The sequence below is a fragment of the Harpia harpyja genome, chromosome Z, assembly GCF_026419915.1.
Source record: "Harpia harpyja isolate bHarHar1 chromosome Z, bHarHar1 primary haplotype, whole genome shotgun sequence".
NCBI classification, from domain to species: domain Eukaryota; kingdom Metazoa; phylum Chordata; class Aves; order Accipitriformes; family Accipitridae; genus Harpia; species Harpia harpyja.
Window position 1 is genome coordinate 89,801,937 of NC_068969.1, and position 19,107 is coordinate 89,821,043.

Below are 19,107 nucleotides of genomic sequence, written 5' to 3' on the forward strand. Positions count from 1 at the left end.
GCCTGGTTCCTGCCAGAGGTGTCTAAATCTTCATGCCATGAAGAGCTGACGGAGTTTGCCTTTCAAGTCAGAAAACCAGGGATTAACAAATCTAATGCCAAAGGTCATGAGCAGACCTGCATGGCTGCTGCTTGTTACTCCAATATTCTTTTACCTGTCTCATCTCCTGCTGAGAGCATTTGGTTCCTGTCATGCCTGTTGTTCTGCAAGCATTACAGAGGTTACCTCTGCCAAAAAAACACTTTCACTTCTCCCTACCCTGGCCTTTCTTTTCTCTCCCCAGGCTGCCCCCGGCTCTGTGCTGGCACTCGCATTTGTGAGGCAGCTGGGTGAAATTAATGGAGGAACTGCTGGCCTAAGAAATAATGCTACCGAAAGAAAAAAGTTAGTTTTTCATCTGGAGCAATTAGCTGAGTCCCCATGTGGTGCCAAAAATGCCAGTGCCAGTCCAGGGCAAGGGGAGCCGTGGGGTGGAGGAGGCCAAGGACCTGTTACAGGTACAGAGTCTGAGACAAGGATGAACATTTTCTCAGCAGTGGTGTCAACGTATGTGCATGTGACACCACAGCTGCACACACCCTTGCCTTTCCAACCACAGTGAGTGAGGGAGCAAGAAAACACACCAGAGACTGACATTGTCTTGCAGAGACCCTCCAGGGCTTTGCCAGATGGTTCCTCCAGGAAAGAGACCCTCCTGCCACCGTGTCACACCACATCTATGCACCCTGCAGACCAGGCTGAGCACTTCTCAAGAGAGAAGTGTTGCCATTTAAAACGTGATGCAGCTCTGTCAAAAATAAGCTTTTCAGGGGGACAAGGCCACTTGATTTTAGTCAGAAAAAATATTTTAAAGAAAGCTTTGATGTGTCTGATTTTGACTAAAGAATAAAAGAAATGGAGAGAGAAAGTGTTCTTCAATATTTTCTTGACTTAGGCTAAGTATAACAGTATAAAAGGCAGGACAAATGGTCATTTAAAGCAAATGTAATGTTTTCAATCAACTCAAATGCACTTTAAAATGTAGAAGCCAATTTCTTCATCTCCATGTTGGTCACCCACTTTCTTTCTTTTATAAGAGGAGAAGCAAGTAAAAGGGTGATTGTTTAAAATTCAAGAAAGCATTCAGAAAGCCAAGTGTGGACTGCAACTCTTCCAGTGCCTGCATCACACAACTTTACAGTAAGTCATCATCCCTGGGCTCTAGGGATGGAGGAAAAGTGAGCAGAGAAAATTAAAATTACTTCAAGAAAAGTAACGGTGTTTCTTGTTTGGCATCATTTTTCTCCTGAACCTTTCAGTCCTTTCCCCCTGAATAATCCATGTTTTAACTACTATCAGGAGTGTCTTTCCTCCCTCAGCATATTTTCAACCTGTGAGCCACACCCAGCACAGCCAGAGACAGAGAATGAGCAAAAGGAAGGCCTTGCAAACAACCTACAGACATCCTCAAACCTGTGGAAAATGACAGAGGAGACTTTATAGATCCAGCACTGTTTTATTTTGAAACAGAAATGACTGAAATCTTTCAGACAATCTGCAAACACCCATCGAGAGTCACCTGGCACCTGGCTATGCATTAAACCACAAGCATGCTCAGGTGCATTGTGTTCCATGGGCTCTGTGAGGCAGGTTGTGGCTGTGCACAGACACAGTTTCACCCTCTGTCTTCCAGCAAACTTCATGTCAGGGGCTTAGAGACTGCCAGGAAGATATGTTCCTTCCCTATAATACCCCTCCATTCAAGAAACCCCTAACCCTGCCCACCTCCAGCTGCATTTCAGATGTCACCTGGGAGCCTGTGGCTACAAAATATGAACCTTTGACCCACGGATTTGTTGCTCTGCTGTCTGAAATCAAGCCCTCTCTGAGGATACCAGGGAAGCCACAAACACAGGCACATGCCCTGCTTCCCTTGCAAAACCCCTCAGAAAGTGGCACCAACATGAGACAGGCCTGTGTGGGTGCACCCCACTCCAAAGATGCCATGCAGATTGCGGTGGTGGCTTCCCAGCGCAGCAAAAATGCTGCTTGTGGAGGGTGAGAGTTCTTCAAAAGAGCAAAGTTGCAGGAGGGAGTCCTGGGCTTGTTTTTTCACCCTTCTTCACAGCCCACTCTGCCAAAATGCCAGAGGGGGAGGGGGCGGGGGGGGGTGTGCCTTGGCCTTTCACATTGTGGGATTGGGTTTTTTTAATTGCTTTCTTTTTTCCTTTTCAATTTGCTTTTTTTTTCTGAGGTGTTTGCTTTTTTTGGTTTCACTTGTTTTGGTTGGGGTTTTTTTTTCTTCTTTTCTGTTTTTTTGTTGTGTGTTTTTGGTTTGGGGGGGTCGCCTTTTTTAATTTTGGGGTTTGTTTTGCTTTGCTTTTTTTTTTGCTTTTCTTTGCTTCTTCGGTTTGGGGATTTTCTTTCTTTTCCTGCTTTTTGATCTGTTTGGCTTGGGTTTTTTTCCCCCTCTTTCTTCTTCTCCCTTCTTTCTTTTTCCTTTTTCCTTTTCTCGTTTCTTTTTCTCTCTCTCCCTTTTCCCTTTGTTTTTCTCCCTTTTTGTGTGTGGGGACGACGACTGGTTTGTTTTGTTTTTTTTTTTCCTCGCGGCGGTGCCTCTCCCGCGGCACACGCGCCTCTCCCGCCCGGCGGCCCCGCGCGGAGCCGCCCCGGGTGGCCTCGGCCCCGCGCGGGGCGGGGGCGGTGGCGGCCGCGGGCGGCAGCAAATCAGCGGGGCCCGGGCCGCGCATAAGAAGGGCGGGCGGCGGCCGGCGCCGTCCCTCCCGGCGGCGGCGGCGGCGGCAGGATGCACCATGAGGAGCTGGCGTCCCTGCAGCGGCCCCGCTACGGCTGTGAGTGGGGTCGGGGGGGGGGGCACTTCAGGCTTGCTTTTTTTTTTTTTCCCTTCTTCTTCTTCTTTTTTTTTGGTCCCCCTCCCTTGCCGGCTTCCTCGGTTTAATATTAAAAGAGGGACTTGAGGGGAAATAAAACCCGCCCAAGAGACTCTGTTGCAGCGCGCAGCGCTCCGGCTTGCTGTAGGCTAGCTCGCAGCGAGCTGCGGCTGGGGTTTTTTGAACAGGTTTTCGTGGGGCTGTGTTTTGTTCTGAAACTTGCTGAATGGATTATAGCTGTAATTCCGCATTGCAACTTGGGAGTTTTAGGTTAGAGCTACAGCTTTGGGTTTTAACTCTACAACTTGGTGTTACAGGTACCGCTTTGGGTTGCAGCTTTGTAACTTGAGCTGTGACTAGCGCTTCGGATTGTAACTTTGTAATCTTTCGATGATCACTTCGGAATTTCGGATTATAAAATTAAAACTTTGCTTTCTAATTTTAATAACGTGGGTTTAGAACTTTGTAGCTTTAAGTAATAACTGGGGTGAGGCGAGAAGCAGTGCAGGTACCAGGCATCTCTTTTCAGAGGAGGTGTGTTTACTTCTCAAACCTGTATTTAAGAAAAGCCCTGAAGTACCTTCCCTCCTGCTGCTGCGGGGCTCTCTCAGTGCTCCTGTGCCGTGCTGGGATCCTGCACCGGGCTGTGCTTTCTCCCGGTTCCTGTGGGCAGAGAAGTGCAAGCCCTTGGCTGTGCCATCCCTGTAAGAAATGCCTCTGATCATTGCAAAATGTGAACATGCAAATTACTTGCAAAGCTCACAACAACCCCGGCATCCTGTGGTCTGATGAGCAGCTTCCCAGGTCTAGCACAGCAGCTTTGTTTAAAACCGGTTCTGAAACCTCTTTCTTTGAAAGAAGCACAAAAACCCTTGACAATGTTAGGGGTCACCTTGCTTCCACCCAGAGTGGACAGAAAAGGTGGTGCTTGGCAGCGGGACCTTCAGCATGGAGTGTGCTGTGCCCTCCTGAGCATTTTCCTCTACTGATGCCTGCAGCTGAGGCTGGTCTATGGTCAGAGGAGGTGTGTTTACTTCTCAAACCTGTATTTAAGAAAAGCCCTGAAGTACCTTCCCTCCTGCTGCTGCAGGGCTCTCTCAGTGCTCCTGTGCCGTGCTGGGATCCTGCGCCGGGCTGTGCTTTCTCCCGGTTCCTGTGGGCAGAGAAGTGCAAGCCCTTGGCTGTGCCATCCCTGTAAGAAATGCCTCTGATCATTGCAAAATGTGAACATGCAAAAAAAGAGCATTTTCCTCTACTGATGCCTGCAGTTGAGGCTGGTCTATGGAACCTGCCTGTAGGTGCATTTTTTCATGTGCACTACCTAGTAGGTGGATGAGAGATTTTGAAGGTGTGTTCACAGTTGTCAGTACTGATAACGTTTTTTTGAGTGGTTACTATGGATAGGTTAAGTGCCCATGCTAGCGTGTTAGCAAAGGTGAATATTTTGCTTGTGAAGCCAATCTCCCGGTCACCTCGGCTTGCTGTGCCACTGCTGCTGTGGTAGGTTAGTGTCCAGGCAGTGTGCTGCATGGTGCTCCAGCCCCAGCTTGGCACTTGGTCCACTTGCCTGACATGCAGAAACTCCTCAAATGTATGTGGTGTGCCCATCAGGCTCCAAGCAACAGGGGCTTTCCTGTGCAGATCTGGTCTGGCAGGCATCAGAACATCTGAGTCTGGACACATAGCACTTGCTAGTCTGCCATGAAGTCCAATATGCTCAAAGATGAGGCTTTGACTTAAAGCAAAGGGCTTGTGCTTTGTGCCTTGGTTCCTGTCTGGGTGCTGATGTTGACTTACCTTATTGCCAGAGCTGCTCAGGGTATTTTAAGAATCTTGGGCCTTTTTTATTGTGGGGTAAGAATGACCAGTTAAGGATGCTGAATATAGTTTTAAAGATATGGTCTGTCCTCTTAGTATTTATGCTTTGCTATGATACTTCAAAGCTTTTTGCTGTGATGACCAGGGAGAAGTTTGTGTTGAGTTGTAGCCACTCTCTTGGTGTTTGGTCTTCTGTCCCAGGGACAGGAGTGGGTGAGGGCATCCTTCTTGGCTTTCCTGATGCCATTTCCCCTCTGACCGATGCTGCCTGCTTGCTCAGGCTCCAGTGGCAATTCCGTCCTTCCCTGAGTGAGAGGCTGTGTCTGCTGTACTGCACTGCATCCTCTTTTTTTAGGATGGATATTGTTTTGCTGCGGGAAGCTTTGACACAACCGTCCTTTCATGGGACTCAGCGAAGGCTCCTCAAATATGCCAGGCTGAAGCCTATATTCAAAAAAACCCCAAACACCAAAGAAGTCCACAGAGAACTCCATACACCAAAGAACGAACCATAACCTTTTCTGTAGTGGTACCATAACTATGGGTGCATGTTTCGTTTTTTAGCTTGTGTCTAGAAAATAAAATATGCTTTATCTACACTGTATTTGCCAGCCATTTTGGAATGAGGAGAGAAGCAGCATCTTAAAAATGCTCCCTAACTTGAAAACTTACACCAGCATTATCTGGTGAAATATCTTCAAATCTTATGAAACCCATCATGTGTTGTAGGTTCTCTGCATAACTAAAACTGCACTTTGGCAATTCCCTGTGTTGAACACCACATCTATGCTGGATTTCCTAGAAGAGTTAATAAGTTGTCCAAGTTAGGCTATCGAATTGCTAAGACTCCTTGCTTTAGTGACCTAGTACTGTTTTAAACATTTAACTTTACTTGGACTTTTGACTTTGGCTTCAGGCTCCTGGCAGAGTTTGTGTGTTGCTCTGAAGAAGGTTAGCATTTTACTATGATAATTCTCCGTTGGGAACTATATGAATGAATGCATGGTTATCAGTGGCATTTCACTTTGATAACTGGAGAGGAAGATATGTGCAAATCTTGGCTACATTTTGTAGCCTGATGGATACCACTGGGGGGAAAAAAGTGTGTCCCTGAGCATAAGACCTTATAGCACAAAGTGAGTAACTGGGAAGACAAATCCCTAACTTGAAAACTAGCTTTGCATTACAAGTTTTGCTGATGTAGTAACTCAAAGATACTCATCTAGAAAAAATTCTTAGAGCTGATCATTTTAATCATTAAAGTCAGGAAATATCTGAATGAAACCAAACAAGAGGATCCCTTTCTGAGTGGGTGCTAGTTCAGGATGAACATGGTTCATGGGAGAAATAGGAGCTCAGAGCAAAGTCTTTGAGCCTTCTCTAAGCCTGTTAGGGCCAAAGCCTTGTGGCTTCCTGGACCACTTATTGAAAGGTGCCTCCAACTCTGCATGCTGTTGATAGCTTAAAAAAGATGCGGAAGAGATTTCTGTTGGTGCTCCGTTGAGTCTTTCAGATATTCATATCCAGCACCAACTCAAGTGAGATCATAAAAGTACAAGGAAGCAGCTTATACAGCAGAAACTGTGTTAACAGGCACACTGCAACTGAATTTATGTAGCTGGTTTCCAGTCTGGCTACAGCTATTGCCTGCTTTATTTCTCAGTCGCAGCACAATCAAATGCAGAGGTTCACAGAACTGCAGAGAATTGGGACTTGTAATACAACTCTTAGGGTATGAGCCATTTTTACTACAAAAATGCTTGGTGCTGTTGAAGATTATGAAGAGAAAAGGTATAAATCTTGGATGTGCCGAGAAGTGAAGTTTTGAACATCTGAAAATAGCAAATCAGGCAGTGGTGTATCTTTGAGAATGCCTTTTTCTTAACACTCTCAGGTCCTTTATAGCTAGTTCTCCCTGAAACCTTTGTGCAAAAACAAATACTTAAGTTTTTAAGAAATGTCTGAATGGCTTCACCACGCTTCCAGGAATGTAGTAAAGCTACAGTGAGTGAAGCCATGAGTGTCTGAATTTGCAAAGGATTTCAGGCATTTCCATGCCCAGAGCAGCTGAATTAATGTGCGCCCCAGGTCCCTGTATACTGACTGGGAGAGAAACTAGGTGCTTCAGCATCATGAGACACATCTATTGGGAGACAGGCAGCTAAAGAAGTCTTCATCTCTCCTGCTGAACCTGGAAAGTCAGCTTCACTGGGCATAGATGGATAAATATGGGGGAAACTTGACTTTGGTATCCAGTGATGAGGGCGTTGCTTGTACTTCTGGTCCTGGCTCCCAGGACTGCTTCTGTTTGGCACTAGGAGTTAGGAGATGAGACAAATAAACAGCATGAAGCTTTGTGAAGGAGAGCTGCCCTGCCTGTGGAGACAGGCAGGGCAAACCTAAAGTGTAACACAGCCTACGCCTCTCTATGAAACTGCACCTAGCTTCTTTCTTTGGCAGGATGTGAAAGCTTGCAAACCAGTGGCTTTTCAAAAAGCATTTAACTTCAGAAACTATGTATTTGTCTGCATATCTATTAAGTGCAGGGAAACAAATGGCTATTTTTCAATTTAAGAGGGGAAAAAACCTTTTGGTAAAAGTTCCACAGGATTTTTCTAAGTGAAAACAGATGGGGTTTTTAAAGTGAGGAGAAAAAAAAAAGCTTAACTGTATCCTATGCATATACATTCTTTTGGGTGTATACTTTCTTGTAGTACTTGTGGCTTATGAGAACACTTTTCTTCTCCTTTCTTATTGATGGGTGTAATTTGGCAACCAAATACACTGTTTATCTCTTCCACTCTTTTGTAGGTTGCTAATAATTAAACTGCTGAATGAGAACTTGAAAAGTTTAACTGCTTTGTTTAACCAAGTGCACATAATTCATTTGGTAGGAGTGGTTCTCTGTGTGCTTTTTGTACAAAGCAGGCTCATCTCCCCTGAAGTCTCTTAGTAAAGAAAGGACAGAGCTATGTTACAGCATGCTTAAAGCTACTTGAACACTGTTGAAACAGGAAATATTAATATTGTGCTGGAAACAGGATTTATAGCACACGCGAGTGTGCTAGATCAAGTCCAATACTTGAGGCAGGGAATAGGAAGTATGCAGATTTGCAGCTCTCCTGTTAAGTGGTGTTTCAGTTACTTAGTTGTTCTAGGTCAAGCTTTGCTCGATACTGCTGCTAATTCAAGCTGACTATGATTTACTAGGAATAATCTTACATGTAAGGTGGAAAAAAAAAAAAAGCCTGGCAGTGATAGGCAGGACTGGTTAGTTATATTTCAGTGGGATGATAAACAAGTGTGCTCTCATGTGCCCTTCTCCTTGCAGGAAATGATTAACCTGCTTCACTTGTTCAGGCTGTTTCAGTGGTTTTTTTGGAACAGGTATCCTTGAACTGCTGCATGTTGTGGAATGAAAGTGCAGGTGCTGGATGGGGGGGAGAAGCGGTGCCCACCCCAGCCCGGGGAGCACGATCAGGGAGGGCAGGGGCCAGGTCTCCCCATCCTGGGGAGGGGAGGCAAGCAGGGAGGAATGCCTGCTTGTGGGCATGTCGTTTGCCGATCCTTGATGAGATGGGCTGGGACAGGAGCTGGGCCCTGGACCGCTCATTTGTGGGTCAGCACTTCCTGCACCTTGGTGCTTACGTTCACCTTCAGAAAACAACAGTGGCCCCTTCAGCCTGGGGCCAGCTGGGCTTTGAAGAGGGTTGTCTGCAGGACACGGACTGCCTTATCTTCACAGCTGGGGGGGAGAAGGGGGCTGCTGAGAACCTGGCACAGGGGCAGGTTTGTGCTGGTGACCAACACATTGCCCCTGGCACTGCTCCAGTTCTGTTTTGCCAGCTGCTGTGGCACCAGCCAAGAGTACGCTGGTCCGTGGTGATGGGGTGGTGGGGCAGGCAGGGTGCTCTGTGGTAGCCAAGGGCCTTGGTAGGGTGTCAGGGTGGGCCATGTGGCAGGAGAGGGAGGGGTTGGAGCCATGGTCCTTGCATGGAGGTCTTTGGAGGGGAGAAAAGGGATGCTTTGGTTTGGACATCAACTCCCTTGGCTCCCATCAAGGGAGATACTGAATCTGGTGTTCATATGAACTCTGCATGGCTCCTAAATACCTTTTGAAATGTGTAAGCAAATAAGCAGCCATTAAGAACCCATGCTGGTGGCAGATTTCAGTGTTAAATTACTGTTCTGTTCAAATGACTACGCACTAGCAAGAAACACTTACCTGGAGGAATTATGTCAGTTCTTTGTTATCACTTATTGCCCAAGTTAAGAGGTCGGCCAGGTATAAACTCTTCAGGAGTTAGATTCAAGGAGCACCTTAGAGCTCTGACTCACAACTGCTGGCAAACCACTGTCAGGCCCTAAGGACCTGTTGCCTCAAGGTGTGGTGTCTACCCTGCCCTGCCTGCCAGGCTCCAAAGCTGGCAGAAACTTCTGTCCCCATCCCAGGTGCTTTGCTTGGCTTGTGTGGATCAGGCTAAGCAGTCTGCATCTTCAGCTAAAATGAGTGGTGAAGGATGTGGTCTCTGCCAGTCCTCCCCCGTGGACTGTGACCTGCTTCTTTCAAAGTGCAGTAAATGCTGTTCTGGCATCTAGCAAGGTATTTAAACTGATTCTTAGCAGGCTCTAAAGTCTGATGGGAAATACGTAGTCATGCATGCTATCCATCCTCTACTGGCTGTTCTTCCTGAAAATTAAGGGTATCCTCCTGCATTTGTTCTGGATATGTAAAGCTGTTCAGTATCCTGGTTACGTTTGCAGGATTAGAGCCTTACAGCTTGTAGGAGCACAGCACAGATTAATCCAGGGACAGTTGGAATGGGAAATGCCCGAACTCTCTACAGAAATGGGCTTCATTAAGTCAACCACTCTTTCACAGGGTTGTAACATCAAACCATGGGCTAGTAAATGTTTTACTTGTGTTTTTAAAGGGAGGTTTCTAAGGTGTTTTGGGGAATCGCAAATAAGTACCGGGGATATCTGTGTCTAATAGTCTGGTTGAAGTGATTAGAAACAGGGTAAAAACTTGAAAACTAAACAAGGACACAGGTTTGCTTTTTCCAAAAACATGATCCTGTATCCAGGGTTATCTTCTTTCATAAGAGAAGTTGCTATTTTTAACTGGTGTTAATTACATTGGGATTCCAGCTACCTCCTTGCTGCAGACTGTTGCAACTGGTGATGTTTCAGCAGCCTGAACTCGCCAAAGGTGCCTTCAGCTGCTCTGTCAGGCTGCTGTGGTCTTCACCTCTTGCCAACGCTCATATGATGGCACAGAGACCTAATCTGGCAGGAAGCTAATCTCTCTTTGCAGAGCTGATTTGCATTGCTGTATTTGCAGCCACTTCAGGCCTCTGCAGTGGCTGGCTGCAGATCTCACAGCTGCGCCTGCTGGCCCAAGGCAGGGGGAACTTTCTGGCCAGGTGGGACTGTGGCAGCCAGAATTTAAATGTGTTTAAATTGCTCTGGAACCACACCCTGAAGCTGTGGTTTCGCATATGCTTTCAGTCAGGTCTGCTGGTGGAAGAAGCAACCCTGACTCCTCCTATGGGATTATTTTTGGCTGGATTAGGTCCCCGGCCTGGCTCACAGCACAAACCCACAGGCAGGTCTGCCAACATGATGTAGTAGCTGGAGCAGGGATGAGCACAAGCAGCTGAGGGAACGACAGGTCAAGTTGATTTTGTTGTGTTGCTAGAGATGTGGAAAGCGTGTCTGCAGTGGAGCAGCAAAATGTGCAGGCAGCATGGGAGCGTGGACTGGGGCATAAGGGAAGGAGCAGCATGCATCACAGTGGTCTCCCCCGGTGCCTCTGCTGCAGTGCCCCTGCCACCATGGTGCCCTGCCTGCCTGCCAGGGCTGGGGCTGCTCTCGGCTCTGCTGCTGCCCAGGGAGTTTTGAGTTACAGAAATGTTTTTCAGGAAATTTTGTCTCTAGTGCTATAGTTTCATAAATCTGTAAGTGTCAGTAAAGGCATGGCAGCGTTCACCAGGCAATGCCATAGTGGTAAGAAAACTGTAAGGAACTGTCTAAATATTGACAGTGATAAGACTACTTGAACAAGAAAGAAAGATTCTTTTTGTACATAAAGTAAGATTCAAGATGCTTTTCCAACTCTTTTCTGCTGGTAAAATTACTCTTGACTTGCAGGGCCTCAAAACTGTAGGGATGAGATGTGACTTGCAGTATATGTTGCTTATTTCTGGGATTTTTAGTTTTTCAAGCCCAACTGATTTACCCAATCGATAGCTGGCTGGCCTCTGTTCAATGGTAAACAAGTCTTAAATTCCATGTGTTCTCAATACAGTATAGGAGAATAAATAATGCATTGAAATATCAGCATGGATATGTGGTGGTTTAACTGAAAAGGAACATGAAGGATTCCTGAGGAGAGCAGGGATTATGTTTAGATGAATGTGGGACAGAGCTTTTTACAAAGGAAAAATAGTCAGCTGTTTTTACAAAACCAGGCGCACACTGTAAACGTGATTTCAGTACATCTGAGCTCAGAAGTTGTTTTGAATATTGCTTTTCAGACCACAGCAGAGCACAGATATCTTCACTGTGATTTAGTGGAGGCTGGGAGATGAACCAGCCTTGGTTTGGCATTTGAAGTTGCATGGCAGCTGACTGCTGAAGGTGGGTAGACACTTTACCTGCAAGGATTGGATGTGACTGCTTGATGCTTTGAATTTGTATCACCTCTAACTATGGTAATGATGTTTAACAAATGTATTAGAATGCTCCAGAAAATACACAGCTTTTATCAAATGTAAAGCAAACTCCTTGCTTGTGCTCCAATTTCTATCTTCATACAGATCACGAGAAGTAAGACCACATGGTTTTGCTGAAGATTTCACTGATGTGAGTTATTTTAGAGCAAAATGAATCAAATTTCTTAGTATTGTGAGTAGTAACAGGCAAAACAAGGGCTGGTGTTTCCTATAACGCTGAACCATGGCAATAACACTCAGTAGTTTCCCCTTTTTTTTGCCACACTTAAACAAAATTAAATAGCTCTGTAAATGTTTACAGAAGCTTCTGATAAAAATAGAGATGGATTTCTGCAACATTCATCTGTATCGTTTTTCTTAAATCTATGGCAGGAGGGTGCTGACTGGTAGGCTGCTTCTGTCCAGGCTGCAAATGCTGCCCATTGGCAGGTTGTCGTAGTTTAACCCCATCCGGTAACTGAACACCATGCAACCGCTCACTCACTTCCCCTGCACCCAGTGGGATGGGGGAGAGAATGGGGGTAAAAAAAAAAAAAAAAAAAAAAAGTAAAACTCATGGGTTGAGGTAAGAACAGTTTAATGGAACAGAAAGGAAGACACTAATAATAACAATAATAAAATGACAATACTAATAAAAGGATTCGAATATACAAAACAAGTGATGCACAATGCAATTTCTCTCCACTTACCAACCAGTGCCCAGTTAGTTCCTGAGCCATGATCCCCAAAGCCCCACTCCCCCCAGTTCATATACTAGGCATGATGTCACATGGTATGGAATACCCCTTTGGCCAATTTGTGTCAGCTGCCCTGGCTGTGTCCCCTCGCAACTTCTTGTGCCCCTCCAGCCTTCTCTCTTGCATGAGAAGCTGAAAAATCCTTGACTTAGTCTAAACACTATCTCTCAACAACTGAAAACATCAGTGTGTTATCAACATTCTTCTCATACTGAACCCAAAATACAACACCATACCAGCTGTTAGAAAGAAAATTAACTCTATCCCAGCTGAAATCAGGACACAGGTCTATCTGTACTCCCCAAAAGGATGAAGAAAGGAGCAGCTGAGACTTTGGAGCTCCTATAGCAATAGTAGAACTGGTCTGCACTAGCTTCTTGGGCACATCTGAGATGCAAATTTACATCTGATCAAGTTATTTCAATTTAATTTCCTCAAGTTATAGAGTATGGGCTTTCTTGGAAGTTGACCACTTGCATGAAAACTGTCACCAGTGAGGTAGAAGTAATTTACTTGTGCTCACTCTTGACAGCCTTTAGTGTGCAGGTCGGGAGAAGCAGAACTACTGATGATGAGCAAGGCTTGTTGTGACACTGGGTCTCTACAGAAGTAGTTCCCCTATAGAACAGGAATGGCCGGGACTCATCTGGGTAAGGTAGTACTGATGGAGTAGCTATTTTTTTCAGACTGGTCTGCTCCCTGTAGCAGCTGTAAACACCTTATTATAAGGAGGCTGACCATGGAGTGTGAGCTGGAAACCAGGGCAAAGCTTGGAGGAAGAACCATTAGAAGTCCCAGCAAAAGTCTTGATTTTTTGAAGTAGTGCTTCAACAAAGAAAACAGACTGCAGCTACACAAAAGATGATAAAAGTCGGTGCTCAACCCGTGAGCATGTGAATTTCCTTGTTGGGTAGAGACTTCAAAACTTGCAAACACATAGCTTAATTTGATGGTAAGTTTATGCGTGTTGCTTGTACTATGGTTGCCACAGAAATGATTGAAGCTAGTTATGCTTCCTTTATTCTAGTGGTCTTGGTATTGCTATTTCGGGCAGAATGCTTGTTTTGAGGTGTTTATACAATGCCTTCAGTATGCTCATGATATCTTATTCACAATTCATATTTAGCATTGTCACTGGGGTGCTTTCATTAGTGGAAATGGATTCAAGGCAGAGACGAGGCTGTCCTGTGGTCAGTACTTGCTGCATTAATCCAAACTTTACTTTTTGGAGTGGGCTATGGAGTAGACACAAGCAAGTAACCTGAAAAATTAAGTTTTCAAGATGAGATTGATAAGTTTGCTGTCAGTTTAGAGGAAATGTGAATTTAGTAGAACTAATACAGTTATAGTTAGAAACTTGTGAGTGTATGATTTGGGTGAAAACTGATCTTGTGAGTGCAGCTGTCAGTGACTTGTTTTGGAAATGCAAGTACTGGGTTTATTGATAAGTTAGGAGGAACATCTGGCTCACTCCATATCTGATGATTTTGCAGTGATATGCACAGCAGTAGATGTGTCATTGTCACTCAGAGCAGTTTTGAATCTCAATATTTTGGTACTAGATGTACTGAGTGGAAGGGTGGGGTTTTGCCTGCTCTTTTCAAACCTTGTTCAAAGGTCTGTGATTAGAGACTTAAATCTTTTGTGCTTTTATTCTCTCCTATGGTTCTAACTCCTGATGATGAAGGAGAAATTAAGTCTTATTACTGGGTATGTATGTAAATGAGAAACAAGAGCTGGAGTTGTCCAGAAGCAGTGTGGGCAATTGCCCTGCAAGCAATGTCTGCCTGCCTGTGCAGTGTGCTCCCAAAATGACCTAGCAGGGAGCACTGGGAGGAGGTTACCCTGGAGCCAATGCTGCCAACTCCAACAACTCTGCAAGCACTTGCTTGCCTACTGTGGAGTGGAGACAGCCAAGCAGGCTTCAAGTGATAACTGAGGTCACTGTTGACACCGGACTGCCTCTGAACTGGTTATCTGCATGGATACACTGATTTTGCCTTCTTCCTGCAAGAATGTATCATCATCTCACCCATTAAGCAGAAACAAAGAAGGTGCATCTCCATCCCCTGTGCCTTTCCTGCACCTGTGTGGACCAGCACAGTCAGCCAGGCCAAGAGGTTTTAGGGTGAGATCCTAGCCTGTGAGCCTGATGCGGCACCTCCATCCTTTTTTTGTGGTTCCTGCATGTGCTGGGCCTTCTCAGCTGCAGAAACAGTTGCTGAGTGCACAGCAGTTTGGGGAGTTGTTTCACAAGCAGCTCAGCTGCCTTTCCAGGGGAGATGGGAATGTTGGAGGAAGGGCAGGAACTGCCATGGTTCTGTTCACTCTCCACCTCTGGATGCAGGGGTCCTGCTCATGACCTAAACTTACCATACCTATGGGTTCATGTTCTGCAGCATACAGCATTTCTTCATGTTCTTGTGAATTTTAAGCCATTTTTTGTATTTAAATTGTTCAATCTCATTCTATGGGTCTGTAGGTGCAAGCTAATTTTTCAGATGTGTTATCCCTAATGCATAAATTGTTTGGGTTTTTTTTCTCCCCACTGAGATTAAAAAATGGCCATTGTGCCTGTAAATCAAAGAATTTGAATTACTAACTTCAAGGATATTGTGGCTGTTAAAATTATTTAGGAATGAAAAGCAAGGCAGTCAGAGGAAAATGTGTTCTTCAAGTTTAAGGCTGCAAACCTCATGGCATGCATACTATTCTTTTTTATTCACATGCTTGTGTTTATATCGTGAAGAAAAAAATGTGTTGCAACATTTCAGGTGTTTTCTGGAGCTCCTTTCAGAGTATGGAGAGAGTAAAGCAGATGGTTTGTTCAGATGTTGGTAGAAGAAGGACTCTGCAACAGACTGGCTAGGGAAGGAGCAGGAGATGATGACTTGCCAAAGAATTAAGACCAGATGTCAGGGCTGAGGGTTTCTACACTGCAGTCTTTCTCATGGTGATTTCAAATTTACTCAGTGCTTCAGTGATGCTCTTGCTTATGGCTTTTCCTAGACTGGTGTTTCAGTCCTCCTGAGTCTTATGGTTTAGACCCTGAGATTCATGTAGCTCTTTTCTGATTTACTCAGTGACACTCTGACACAGCTTTCTCCTCAGGTTCTCTTTGTCTCTCACTCCAGTATTCCTGCTTGTCATCCTCCTTTTCTGTTCTTTAAGCTACAACTTACCACACTTCTTCCAGCTGGTTGCTGTACTGTGAGTTTGCTGGTAGGAAGCTTTTTGATGTCAGCCCCACAATGACCTGAATATTGAATCCACTTGGCAACTGTTTGCTCCCAAATAGAATATCATGCTGGACTTTTTTTCAGGAAGTGTGAGAGGCTCTTCCCTTCCCCCCTCTCTCACTCCCTCTGTCCCTGTTGCTCTTGTCTTCCTCCTTTCTCACAGCCAAGAGTAACCCCACCCTAACCAGCCTGCAGGTAGCAGGGGTTTACTACAAGTGTATCTATAAATCACTGTTCTGGTCGCAGACTGTAATGCAGATGAGCTTTCTGACATTTTCAAGATTGAAAAAGAAATAGGACAAGGTTCTGATTTAGCAGAAAATCCTGTGCAGCATTTGCAAGGCGTTACCTTAGTTGGTTACTGTTTATATGGCCATTGGTCTTTTGAGTTTCTACCAAAGAATAATGACAGTGATGAAAAACCTTAGTGTTATGCTCTTCCTTGTGGATTTCAACTAGTTTGCCTTTTGGTGAAGCAAGTAGCTCTTGTCAGACATGCTTAGCTTCTTCAGGCTCTAGGGTCCCCCTTTGCTATATAGTAAGCCTCATGCTTTATTCTGGTCCTATGTGTTTGCTAAGATGTCTCGAACAACATAATTAGGGTGATCTTAGCTGCTGTTTGCACAGCAGAGCATTTAAACTGGCAGCAGTAGGAGTCCAATAGAGCCATGGGTCAACATCAACATGTGCAAACAGATGAGGGGTGGACAAACCTGAATTTGGGTTTCCTGCTGCCACCGTGGTGAGTTCAGTCTGTGCTCTGTCCTTCCTCCTGATCGTTTCCAGCCCCTCTTTACTGTTCTTCCACTCTGCTTCTGCAGTGGCCTTCTGCCCTGTACTTGATCCACAAATGTTTACGTGTGGGGTAGTAGCCACCGGTGATGTTGGTGTGACTACATATAATGAAAGTTGCCTTTGGTTTCAGCAGAAGGCTGCAGGCATGTCTCCTTTTGCTGTTAACTTGGGCCTCTGCTTCCAGCTCCTTGTGCAGGGAGGGATGAATGCCTTTCAGATGAGCTTATCACCCTTTTTGGGTAATCTTCAAAGTATTTCACCCTCCACAAATCACTCCTCCTTTTATGTAGGTGTGCATATGCATTTGACTTATCAATATACCTTCTTCTCAGCGGAAAATGAAGTATAAACTTTCTAATGCTAGAAACAAATTTGGTGGCATCTGTAGGCAAGACACTTAGCATTTTTCTTCTGACTAAACCCAGTTATGTGGTTGATACTAAGGCATGCTGTAGAAGCTAACATTTTTCTGTCATTCATAGTTCAGTAGTGTATTTTACTAGCCTGGCAATATTAAACTGTCCTTTTCATTATTTCATTTATATTCTGATTGTGTTAAGTTGAACTGAGGTTACAGCAGGTAAAATGTAAGGAAATGGAATCCATGCAGTAAAATTTTGGCTCTTATTGAGGATTGTTAATGTATATTGCTAATAAAATGCAAACAGGTTAAAGTAATTCCAGTGAAATGAACAAAGCAAATGGTAAATGTGTCAATATGTGGAATTCAAATCACAAGTTATTTATTTAAGAAAGCAGTGAATGTATAAAGCTGACAAGAACTTCTCACACTTTACTATTTGTTTCCTCATGAATCAACCTCTGGAGACGGAAAGCCTGTTGCAAATTCCTCCCGGAATGTGCAATATCATTTTCAATGCCTCGAGTCTCCAGTGATGTGCTAATCTGACCAACCAGCCTTTTAAAAAAATGGCTTTCTTTAAAGCTGATGTGAAAAATGTCATTCTTGCTGTAAGCGTGTGGAAACTAAGCAAACCTTCCAACCAGACAGGCTACTTACCAGTATAGCCTTTTCCAAGCTGCCTTCAAGCTTGGCCCTGTTAATGGCTTTTGGACTAGGCAAGTGGAGGTAGAATGGCCTGTAAGGGAAAGAAAGAACTTGCAGTTGGTATTCATTGCCTCTTCAGGATCCATCAGTCTGCTTCCTTAGGCTTGCAACTTTTTCAGCAACATAAACTGAGGGTTTATTAGCAGAGGGTTTTAAGGTCAACTGGGTAGCTTGTAGAAAGGAGCTAGAGTTTTAAAGGTGTTCTTTGAGCACCTGAATCTTGGGGAAATCTGTTGTGCCTTGAGGTGTCCAGCTAGCAAAGTATGCAAAGATAAACAGTTACAATTTTATTAAGGAGTTACACGAAGTATTGCTGGAGACAGTGAGACTGGCAGTTAAATGTAGGTGGAAGGTGTTGGGCAATAGGCAGATAAATTGCATTTCATGTTTGTAATTGTAGATGGCAACACTTGAAGCTAACTGAAATTGTTTGGAGTTGGATTTTCATATACTTCCTCCAACTCCATTACTCTGTCTCCTTACAGAGCAATTATATTGAAGTTAAGATAAAATGAACCATGTTAATTTTCTGTACCAGGTTAAAGGACCCTACTAGACAAGAGATGGCTGTGCTCTGGTATCATTATACAATAAGATAATGTCAGAACTACTTAATGTCTTTTAATGTATTGCCTCTACTAAAGTCTCACTTGATGATACTGTAGAAAGCCTGAGGTTTAAAAGTAAAGGATATGTATACCTGTAAGCAGAAAAATGAATGTTAAACGTTCTGGCAGCAGATGTGGTTATGTGCTGAATGCCAAAGCTATCTTGCGTCTGTGTGGTTAAATGAGACTTTTTCTAAACTTTGTGGGAATTCAAGTATCTTGAGACATGTCTGAGGAATCCTACAGCCTTCTGCCAGTGTTGGCACTTGACAGTCTGTGAAATCAAGCAGTTTTGACACTTGGCTCCAGGAGCATGCTCTGTGGTTGCTGTTGCAGCACTGTCCCCTTGGTATGATAGTCCTAAGGTCCATGTATTGTAATAGTGCTCAGTGTCTGTAAATGGATGTGGTTGGACTTGTGGTAGCACATACATAAGCCTGAAATAAGACCTTTTTCAAGGAAATGGGGGGAGGAGGACTCAGGAAAGTGAATGCACAGGAATGAGGCTCTATGAGAAAGCTCAGGGGAAAGACTGGTTTAGCAAACATTTTTAATTTTACATCAGGATGTCATTTTACTGGACTTCTGCTGTCAACACTCCCATGCTAATGGTGTTTTTTTGCTTTCCTTGTTTGTGCTGTGTCTGGCAGTGAGATCTGGCCCAGAACAGTAGTCCTGTAGATCCTGTGTGACACAACTCGTGTGGGCAGATAATATCTGTCTGCTGGCCAGAAGATGCATGTGTATTTCTGTATGAAAATCTGAGCCTGCATGCTTTGGACAATGGAATAGCTAGATTAGGAGAGATATAGCCATTTTTAAGGGAGGGGGACAGTAGTTCAATGTTGGAAAGATTTGAAAAATGCCATATTGAAGAGCCTCATGATTTAATAAAATGTATTAGTCTACTATTTCAAGTGAATCTGCCCTCCAAGTTCACAGCTGTGATAGGTTTTTGAGTGCTTGCAGTGTCTGCCTTTGTCCAGAGCCCTTTCTTGGAGCAAATGTTCAGGGAATGGACTGAATTTCCTTAACTGGAGTCGTAGAAAAAGGCTCAGCCCATCTGATTTTATTGTTGTGGGACATGCGCTAGCTGCTTGTGACTGTGCTTTTTGACAGAGGAAACCTATAGAAAACTGTTTTGATTGGAGCCTTCAATTTTTCAAGAATAAAAAGGTAAGTGTCTTCCAACATAATAGTAGACCTGTAGGTACTAAATACCTTAATAACAGAA

At 44.4% G+C, this 19,107-nt stretch overlaps 1 protein-coding gene across 4 annotated transcripts in view; it reads left to right on the forward strand.

Moving 5' to 3' along the window:
* Positions 1-2,753: 2,753 nt before the first annotated feature.
* IQGAP2 (IQ motif containing GTPase activating protein 2) overlaps positions 2,754-19,107 on the forward strand; it is a 131,555-nt gene continuing 115,201 nt past the window's right edge. For all 4 annotated transcript variants that reach the window (XM_052776874.1, XM_052776876.1, XM_052776875.1 and 1 more), the window contains exon 1: positions 2,754-2,831. In XM_052776874.1, coding sequence (XP_052632834.1) covers positions 2,786-2,831 — 46 coding nt within the window. In that variant the 5' untranslated portion in view covers positions 2,754-2,785. The remainder of the gene's footprint in view (positions 2,832-19,107) is intronic.